This window comes from Camponotus vicinus, unplaced genomic scaffold, assembly GCF_025532165.1.
Source record: "Camponotus vicinus isolate PSW18456_S1 unplaced genomic scaffold, iyCamVici1.0 SCAF_14, whole genome shotgun sequence".
In the NCBI taxonomy this organism is placed as follows: domain Eukaryota; kingdom Metazoa; phylum Arthropoda; class Insecta; order Hymenoptera; family Formicidae; genus Camponotus; species Camponotus vicinus.
Genome location: NW_028141950.1, coordinates 6,985,001 through 6,995,167, shown reverse-complemented (window position 1 = coordinate 6,995,167; position 10,167 = coordinate 6,985,001). Strand labels below are relative to the sequence as shown.

Genomic DNA, 10,167 nt, shown 5'->3' with positions numbered 1-10,167 from the left:
CAAAATTAACGCATAATTTTTTTTCACTTTTTTTCTTTAAGAACCGATATTTAAATTTTAACGAAAAATTTTAAAGAAAAAGTGAAAAAAAAATTATGCGTTAATTTTGTCCAGGAGTGTAGATAAAATAAAACAATAATTATATTTTTATTAACATCTGTATTATACAATATCCAAATTATTGATGTTATTGAACGTCCGCCAGAACCTCATCAATTATTAAAGGATTTTCGCGCAATGTTCCATGGTGATTTATATCCAGGGCAATTTATAATACCTGGATTTATCGATTGCCATACACACGCAGTGCAGCTTCCGAATTTTGGGTTGGGTTACGAAAAAACTCGTTTAGACTGGCTAGAAATCTATACTTTTCCATTGGAAAAGCAATATGCTGATGAAAAATTTTCAAGAAACGTATTTGAAGCAGTTGTGGTATGTAATACATTTCGATTAACTATTTTTTGCGAAAAATATCAAAAAATAATAGTGTATACATAATATAAAATAACACACAGTAATATTTAAAATAATGCTATAAAAAATATGTAAAATATAATAATTGTATTTGACCTAAAAGATTCTTATCTTTTCATTATTATTTTAATTGTTGTTTAAATGTTATTTTCATTGTTGTATAAATGTTGTTTTAATTGCAGGATCGAACTGTAGAAACTGGGACGAAAACCGCTTGCTATTATGCATCGCAATATAACCCGGAAATGTGACGAAAATGAAGACGAAATAAAAGCTGTGAGAGAAATATTTAGATTACCGAGAAAATGATTTACATCATTATCTGATCTCTCTCTTTCTTGGCAAGAATTTCTCAGAGGTTTGCCATTGCTTTCCGAGAGAGGAGCGAACGAGATACAATTTTTCGATTCTACCGGGAATCGAACATGAGACCTTTGGCTTTGTAGACTAGTGCACTGTCTACTGTGCCACGCTTCGCCCAATGATTTACATATACACAGGTATACTTATGCAATATTCATCACACATTAGTATCAATTCAACTTGTTTTTCATTCTCTGTAGAGTCTCATCGCCGAAACTGAAAAAAGCGACATAAAAGCAATGAAAGAAAAATTCGGAGAACTGACATACACAGATGTTTACGAAAACATCTTCTTACAAGCTGGACTTCTTACCAACAAGGTAAGATTTAATTTTGCTTTGTCAATCTATTAAGTAGATTATAAAAGAATCAATACTATACAGGGTGTCCCATTTTAAGTGTCTACCCCAAATATCTCTCTCATTTTTGATTTTAGAGATTTTAGTTAATTTGCAATTAACAATTTTGATTTTAGAGATTTTAGTTAATTTGCAATTAACAATTACATTTTTTTTCTTCGAAACAACTATGTGTTTTCTTTACACCAGTTGATTCCTCTCATTATTTTGTGCATAAAAGTATTAAGGTAAGATAATCGAAAAATGAATGTTTTACAAGATATTTTACGGTTTATGTAAAATTAAGAAATGATTTCAAGCTTCATAACTCGAAAAGTACTTAATGAAAACTAACTTAATTATAGTGTTTTGGAAAGCCCTCGATATGAGCTACAAGAATGTGTAAAAATATATAGGGTGTTCCATTTAAAAAAATTGAAGTGACCTTCACGTGACCTTCAAATGACTCTTCAAGGTCAAATCAATGGTACCATCTTATGGCCCCCTCGAAACCATACAAAACATGTCTGAACCATTTTTCTCTAAAATCAAAAATGAGAGAGATATTTGGGGTGGACACTTAAAATGGGACACCCTGTATATATTTTCATATACAATAGAGATGTTCCGATTAAATGTATGCTTATAATACAGATTTAATCTTTTTTTACAGACAACATTAGTACATGGGATCTATCTATCCGATGATGAACTTAACACGCTTGCGAATCGAGGAACAGCTATAATTCACTGTCCATCATCGAATTTAAATCTGAAAAGCGGACTTTGCGATGTACGGAAAATAAAATCACATAATATTAATGTCGGTCTTGGAACAGGTACAAGAATTTTGTCTCGCAAAAATTTATAATAATGACATATTTTTATATAAAATTCAATGTAATAACTGGTCGACGTAATACATTATTACGTCGATATAATTCATTATTACGTTAATAATAAATGTATCTTCTGTCAGGTGTTTCAATTGGACCAAATTACAGCATGTTGGATGAGATGAGGTCAGCTTTACATGTATCAAATACTCTATATCTAAGGGGACGTACTGATCTACCACTTAATTACAAAGATGTGTTCACTATGACAACATTAGGAGGAGCTAAAGGTAAAGTTCGAGTATTGTATATTAGAAACGATAATTATCGTGCAAAATATGTCTTTAATTAAGTGTATATTGACTATATTTATCGCTTTCGATTGAGGACAAAGTCGGTAATTTCATGCCAGGCAAACAATTTGATGCTCTCATCATAGATATGAGAATAAAATAGAGCTCCTTAAATTATTTCAGAGAATACACACTCGCGGAAAAATTTCAACAATTCATGCATTCTGGCAATAGTCATAACATTGTATCAGTTTATGTAAAGGGCGAGAAAGTTAAATTTAATAATTTTATGAATAGGAAAGCTCGCTCAAATTATTAAAAATTAAATTGACATTGGCACATAAGTAGGCACAATATTTAGATAATATAATTATAATTGGCACAACATTTAGATATGATGTATAATATTTGTCAAAACTGTGGCGAAATAGTAAAATAGAGTACACGCTGAAATGCCACATATGTCGTGCGCGTGCCGCCCCTGATTCAAACGTAATCTAAAGCGCTTTCGTTAATTTAAAGTTGCTCTCATTTAAAAAGTAATGTTCAGACGCAATTTTGCCACAGGAAAAAATTGTTTGTTTTGATACAAACAATCATGCTGTGCATTCCGCATCCGCGAATTTTGGTACACCTATATATATATATATATATATATATATCTTTTAACATCAATATTATATTTAAAAAAATATTATTTAAACATATTATTATATATTTTAAAAAAGAAAAACATCTTTAATGTTAATTGAATAGTATTAATTAATTAATTAGTATTTATAAGTATTAAATGTACTCTTAAAGAGCTACCAAAATATATAAAAATACTATTTCCCATATCTTTAAAATTGTATATAATTTTGCGAAATTACTATTTTCCTTTTAAATAAAAGAATTAGTAGCGGCATAAGATCACTTGTTATCATTTTCAACACCATTGAAAAAGTTAATCGAAATATTAATGATTTTAATCCTCGTTTCTATGAATGAAAACTTTCATTTACCGTATTAATAACAGGGATGGGAAAGTTACTTTTTAAAAGTAATTCGTTACCGTTACTCGTTACCGTTATTAGTTACTTATTTTTAAAAATAACTAGTTACCGTTACCGTTACTTCAAAAGTAACGATTCGTTACTTTTTCCTTTTTTTATTTTTATTGTTAAAACAAGATAGAATTAAATAAAAAATTTACTTTGGTAATATTTTTTATTAAAATATTAATAAGAACAACAAATTTTTTATTTTAAATTTACAAAACCGTAAAAAATTTAAAAAGCTATAGATTTTAAAGCACTTAACATGTAACTTCACATATAAATAAAAAAAATTTAATTTCCATTAAATTTATAAATACAACTAAATTTATATTCTTTTTGTGCGCTCTCGTCCGATGTTACGTCAAACTTGAAAACTGGCCAATCACATCCATTCCTCAGAAGAATGGAATAACTGTGATTGACCAATGATGTCATTAATCGCTCTCAGAGGTGTCTGTGAAGCTGGCACGACAATCTACAAAAAGAAAAATACTAAGAGTTCTGATAGCACTTTTCATAGTTCTTCAGTTCCTGAAAATTAATAAACAATTAAATAATTATTTATAAAATGGTAAACGTTCGAAACTCTGCGCAAAAATGTTTCTAAAGGATAGAACTCTTATAGAACTGTCCAGAATTGCCGTTAAAACTAGAGAAAATCATCAGCACGACACATTTTCACTAAGTGTCGTCCTGGTCGAGAAGATTAAAAATTCATAAAAAATTATTAATTTTTGGAATATCGATCTGAAATTGCATATATAGGCTGAACTATAGCAGAACTATCGAGAACTGTTGTCAAAAATAATAATATTCAACGCGTTTTGGTATTTTAGAGGGAAGAGTGTCGTGCTAGATTCGCGAAGTTAGTACATTTCTTCGATTTCGATTTTTTAATATAAGGAATGCGGAACTCTTTTTAATTTTTGTCAGGAACTGTAGAACTATGAGTGCTATCAAAACTCTTAGTATTTTTTTGAAATTCATAGATTGTCGTGCCAGCTTCACAGACACCTCTCAGAGCAATAAAGGAGGACCGGTAAATAAGGCCAAAATCTGCCTCGCGATGGAACCTAAACTAACTGTAGAAAAGTCTTTCTTACAACCCAAGAAAGACGAAAATCACCGTCATTTATCCGAGAAGTGGTGGGAAAGTTTTGGGAATAGCGTATTAAGTTGTTAGGCTTTAATGTTGATTTATACATCGAAACTAACAGTTTTTCCTGTATTAACTTTAAGAGATCGTATCTGTTAGCCCCACTGATACCCCCATTATATCTCTGAGAAATGCTACCGACGCGACATCTACTGTTTCGATTTTTTCATCCGAGATTAAAACCCGAGTGCGCACTCCTGTCCTTATATAATCTCTATACTGTGTGTATTGAGAAGAGAGGATATAAGAACTCAGTCTTGGAAACGCATGACTTGTTTCGTGCTCACTTTTGACTTAAAAAAGAAGATATTAACAATACGAACGGACATGTAGAAATCACCTTCATGCTATTGTCTATATTCATTTTACAGTTAATATTTTTCATAAATCCACATTCGCTGATGTTACACCTATGTTATGTATGATGCGCACCTATATGCACATACAAGTTTATATCTTTGTATTTTCCAAATTATTTAGGATTTTTTAAGATTACTGTTGCAGTGTATGGTATTAAAACGCTTACAGATTTTGTTTCATTACTAATCTGTAGATAGTAAATATCTGACTCAGAGTTTAACAAGACTTTGAATAGAGGTTCTGAAGTTTTCAATAAGAACACAGATTTTTCACACAGTTTGTTTAATACGTCAAGTTTGTTTTATTTTAGTGGGATAATTCTATTCAATTTAGTTTTTTCTTTCAATTATATCGCGATGACAAAAGTCTGTTCGACCTGTGGCATAAGTCTCGAAAAACGATCACGCACAGATTATCGCGAAGTGGACGAAAGATATTATTGTAAAAAATGTTACAGAAACTTGCATCGTCCTGAGGCACATTCCTCATCTGGGCAAGATGATTTTGCTGCACAGCAAAATGAGTTACAGCCTACTGTTCATCTAGATATTGAACGAAGTTATTCAGGCCACAACAAATGCGTTTTTGGGTGTTCTGTAGTTAGAAGTTTAAGAAATCTGACTAAAGAAGAATGTCTCGAGATATTTATAAAAAAAAACGTATTTGTAAAATATGGTGCACGTGTTTGTACCTTGCATGATTTGAAAGAATCACTAGTAATTCCTAATGATTTTGAAACAGCTGGTATGGGGGTTTCTTTGAATGCTGAAGAAATACTAACTTCTTTCCACACATTTAAATCCATTATTCTGACAGAAAGAGACAAAGCACCTCTTTCCTTTTTGAATATGAAAAATGACATGTTGAAATTCGAAACTGGTTTAGAGCATCAGCAATATTTCGACGTTCTACAATTCCTGTCAAGTGAAGATTTACTTACTCGTGTCCGAATGGAATTCGCTTTGGGAGTGTATCTATCTCGTCTTCGACGAGGTTACACTTTTGAAGAACTAGCTGTTCGCTGGAATATTGCAGAAAAAACTGCTCGCAATTACTGCCAACTTTGCAGATCCATTCTTATAGGGCCTTTTTGTGACAAGTATCTTTCACTGACGCGCGATCGTGCTGATCTGATCAATCATCAAACTGATACTGCTAAACGTTTACATGCTCCGTCTGGTGAACACATTATTCTCGTGCTTGATGGCACATATGTCTTTATCCAGAAAAGCTCCAATTTCGCATTTCAACGTATGACTTATTCTGGCCATAAACACAGGAATTTGATCAAACCAATGATGGCAGTATTTCCTGATGGTTATATTGGAGCGGTTTGGGGTCCTTTTCCGGGAAACAAAAACGACGCTTCTATTTTGATCGATCTTTTAAATACTACCGATTGGAATAGATTTTCAGCCCGGCGATGTTATAATCGTTGATCGCGGTTTTAGGGATTGCATTCCAAATATCTCGAGCAAAGGATTTGTAGCGAAGATGCCATCTTTTGCCGATAAACCCTCATTACCACTGACAACGCAGCAAGCAAATTCCTCACGACTTATCACAAAAGTTCGCTATATTGTCGAAGTTGTAAACGGAAGAATAAAGAAAATCTTTAAGTATTTTGATAGAACTATTCAAAATACCACACTAGATACCTTATTCAACGATTTTAAGATTGCTTGTGCTTTACTTAACTTGACATTTAAACCAGTTGTCACTTCTGATCTTGATAAAAGAATTATAGATAGAATGCTTCATTTTTCGAACGAAAAAAATCACTTATTTGAATTGGTATGTCAAGAAAAACTAAATTCGCAGACCTCTCGTTTCCAACGTATGGAAGATGTCGAGATAGAATTCTTTCCACGATTAGATATGCAAGATCTTTGGCTTTACACTTGCGGCTCGTACGCAATTAAAATGGCACACAGTTATTATGCTGATCACTTAAATTCAAACGGTGATTTTGAGTTTGAAATGGCGAAACCAACAAGACCCATTGATTTTAGAAAATACGGTATAGCGTTGGACTGGTCTGCTAGTATTTTTTTGAAAGTGCGTATACGATCTCGTCACTCCATGTCCGTTAAGTACTTTGTATATGTTCTTGTCGATAAAAACAAACAAGGAATCGAAGCACTTAGTGCTCATTTTTGCAGCTGCAAAGTGGGACAACGTGTCGTTGGATGTTGTTCTCATGTAGCCACAATCATGTGGTTTTTTGGTTATGCCCGTTTTTTACTTGACATAAACAAACCTGCACACTCTCTTTGTGATATTTTTTACAACATAGCATCATCAGAGTCCGAAGAAAACGATGAGGATGATGTTTAAGAACAGACTAAAAAAATTAAAAAAGTAAAAAAAAGTAAAAATAAAAAAATAAAAAAAAATTAAAAAGTTTTAAATCTAAAAACAATTAAAAATATTTAAAAAAATAAAAAATTACTTTACTTTGGTTACACAGATACGATCTCTTAAAGTTAATACAGGAAAAACTGTTAGTTCTTATGTATAAATCGACATTAAAACCTAACAGCTTAATACGCTATTCCCAAAACTTTCCCACCACTTCTCGGATAAATGACGGTGATTTTCGTCTTTCTTGGGTCGTAAGAAAGACTTTTCTACGGTTAGTTTAGGTTCCATCGCGAGGCAGATTTTGGCCTTATTTACCGGACCTCCTTTCATCCGAAGTATTATTGAATTTTATATGAATGTCGGTCGATGACTAAAAATTGAATATGACAGAAATACGATGTCATAAGTATTTTCAAAATATGAAAAGTAACGGTAAAAGTAACTGTTAAAATCGTTATCGTTACTGAAAAAAATGTAACTACGTTATCGTTTCAGTTACAGAAAAAAAAATGTAACGCCGTTACCAGTCTGTTACAAAAGAAAGTAACTATAACGGTGTTACAAGTAACTATAACGGTGTTACAAGTAACGCATTACTTTCTAACCCTGGTTAATAATGACGTCAGAATTGAATTTAGTCTTCGACCAGATAGTCCATATTATTCTCTTCAAGAGAGTGCTTAACTGAGGGATCACATTTGCTAGGGCCGTACTAAAACGATCACAAATGATTACAAACGGCAGCAAACACATGATAAATTTCATGAATGATTCAATAAACAGTCATAAAAGAAAACGGACAACTCGAGAGTTTTTTGGAGTGAGATATATGTATGTCATTGCAAATAAAGCAGAAAAGTGATGTTATAAATATAAAATATAAAGTAGTTTATACATTTTATATTGGATTTTTAATTAAATATATCGATAGTTTCTAATTAGATCATATCAATTATATTTTTATTCTTCGCAGAGATCATCTTCCAGAAGATTAATATCTTTTAAACATCTTGTAATATTTCATATTTTTTCTTATCATTAGATGTCGTTACAATAATTCTGTGCACGGATAATTTCTGATGTACGAACAATTCTATGATTGTAATTCTATACATAATTTCTATCTAATTCGGTGACTTTAGATACGATGTAATGGATGACTCTTTTTTTTTAATTTCCATTACATAAGTATTTTGTTGATTTTCAGTATATGTATGTGAGTATTTTGTTGATTTTCAGTATATGTATGAAAAAATCGGAATTCTCTTTCTCTTTATCACAAGAAAACAAGCGTATTGTACTAATTCCTTTTTACATTAATCATAAATAATAATTAAAATATTAAAATATTAAAATATTTTGCCTTCATATCTTTTCAGCGAACTCTGAACGATTCTGATTGTCATCATTCGCATTAATATTAATCAAGATTTAGTGTGAAATATTTATCATTTATTTAAATTGTCTATATAATATTATCCTATCGATATAACATTGCTTAAATTTTTATTCTTCATAAGCTTGAATGCTCTCTCATACACGAGTTTGGGCGCATCCTTAGCCCATATAAAATCCAGATGATTGAATTTGGGACACGGCACTTCGTACATATCCACTACATTGGGAAGTATGCGGTACAATCTTTTCACATCCTTGAAGAAATACTTTTGTCAATTATTGATTTTGTCAGCTTCACAATTAACTCTATAAATCTCTGTTACGTATTACTTACGACGATATTAACTAGCAAATCGCCAGAGCCGTAGAATAATGCGATAGGTACCGTGATATTTGCCAGATCGTAGTCCGGAGGTTCAGCCGAATTATATATCAACAGATTTCTCGCGCGACCGTAATCATATTTGCGAAACTTGCCCGAATGGATTTCTTGAAGATAGTGTTCTATTGCCTTAACCGAGGAGCCGTCCAGGAAGTCACTTAAGATGATGCGTTGCAAGGTCTAAGAATAAATAGAGAATAATAAAGATATATACAAAGATATATGTTAAGTTAAATCTACAACAATCTATAGTCGAGCAATTTAAAATATGATAATCGAAGCTTGGATGGAATTATACTTCGATCGCGATATTCGCGAAATTATGTACTCACGTAATTAAATTGTTCCCGATTATCACCCCATAACATAGACATTATACTGTAGCAGATCTTTCCGGCGATGTTTTGGTCGCAGATATTTTTCAAAAAAAATCTCACAAAATCGCTCTGGAGAAATTCACCGTGGAAAAACAATTGCATCACTATCTGCAATTGAAAATCTCTTAATCGTGATGTAATTTACTTTTAATTTTTCTTTATTAAAGTTTTAACGATATAACTTTAAGAATAAATTAGGAAATTTTTATCTAGTTTTTTCAACATATTACATTAATTTATAAAAGCTTCGAGAATTGCTCCAATTTTAATTTTAACTCGTCAAAGAATATCTTGTTAAAATTTGGAACCATAAATTCAATATGTACGGCAAAAACAAACAGGATGTGAAGCATAAAAAGAGAAGTAAGTTTTTGAATGTTTAGAATTAATTTCTTCGGAAATTTGTAAAACGGAATCCATTGTATTTCTCATTTATATTTCACTGTGAGACAAATATTCTTTTTCTATTTTACAAGAAATTTCTTTCGTTCTATTAATAAAATAAAAATTGAAAAATAACACATTAAGTCAATAATATATAAAAAACATAAGCGGTAAACAATGAGCATATGATCGTGTAGTACAAGTATTAATATGAATCGATTATTAGATTTAAGTAACTAATCAAAAATATCGATTTCGTTACTACTAACGTAATTACTTATACATTATTTATATACCATAACATTTATTTCTAACGTCGTTAACATTATTTTTGTTTCTTTAGATAATAGTTTAAAAATTTTAACTATAACAAAAAAAATACAAAATGTACAATATTTT

The 10,167-nt window shown here is 31.2% G+C and overlaps 3 protein-coding genes across 3 annotated transcripts in view; 2 read left to right on the top strand and 1 right to left on the bottom strand.

Moving 5' to 3' along the window:
- Window positions 1–971, top strand: part of LOC145965318 (guanine deaminase-like) — a 39,241-nt gene extending 38,270 nt beyond the window's left edge. Inside the window, exon 6 of the mRNA XM_083088773.1 lies at window positions 660–971. Coding sequence (XP_082944899.1) covers window positions 660–715 — 56 coding nt within the window. The 3' untranslated portion in view covers window positions 716–971. The remainder of the gene's footprint in view (window positions 1–659) is intronic.
- A 4,248-nt stretch (window positions 972–5,219) lies between these two features.
- Window positions 5,220–6,302, top strand: LOC145965639 (uncharacterized). Its single transcript, XM_083089299.1, has one exon. It carries the CDS (start codon window positions 5,220–5,222, stop codon window positions 6,300–6,302), a length of 1,083 nt encoding a protein of 360 aa, XP_082945425.1.
- A 1,803-nt stretch (window positions 6,303–8,105) lies between these two features.
- Window positions 8,106–10,167, bottom strand: part of LOC145965307 (lipase 3-like) — a 3,219-nt gene continuing 1,157 nt past the window's right edge. Inside the window, exons 4-6 of the mRNA XM_083088756.1 lie at window positions 9,340–9,492; window positions 8,960–9,187; window positions 8,106–8,879 (exon numbers count right to left, since the gene is read on the bottom strand). Coding sequence (XP_082944882.1) covers window positions 8,703–8,879; window positions 8,960–9,187; window positions 9,340–9,492 — 558 coding nt within the window. The 3' untranslated portion in view covers window positions 8,106–8,702. The remainder of the gene's footprint in view (window positions 8,880–8,959; window positions 9,188–9,339; window positions 9,493–10,167) is intronic.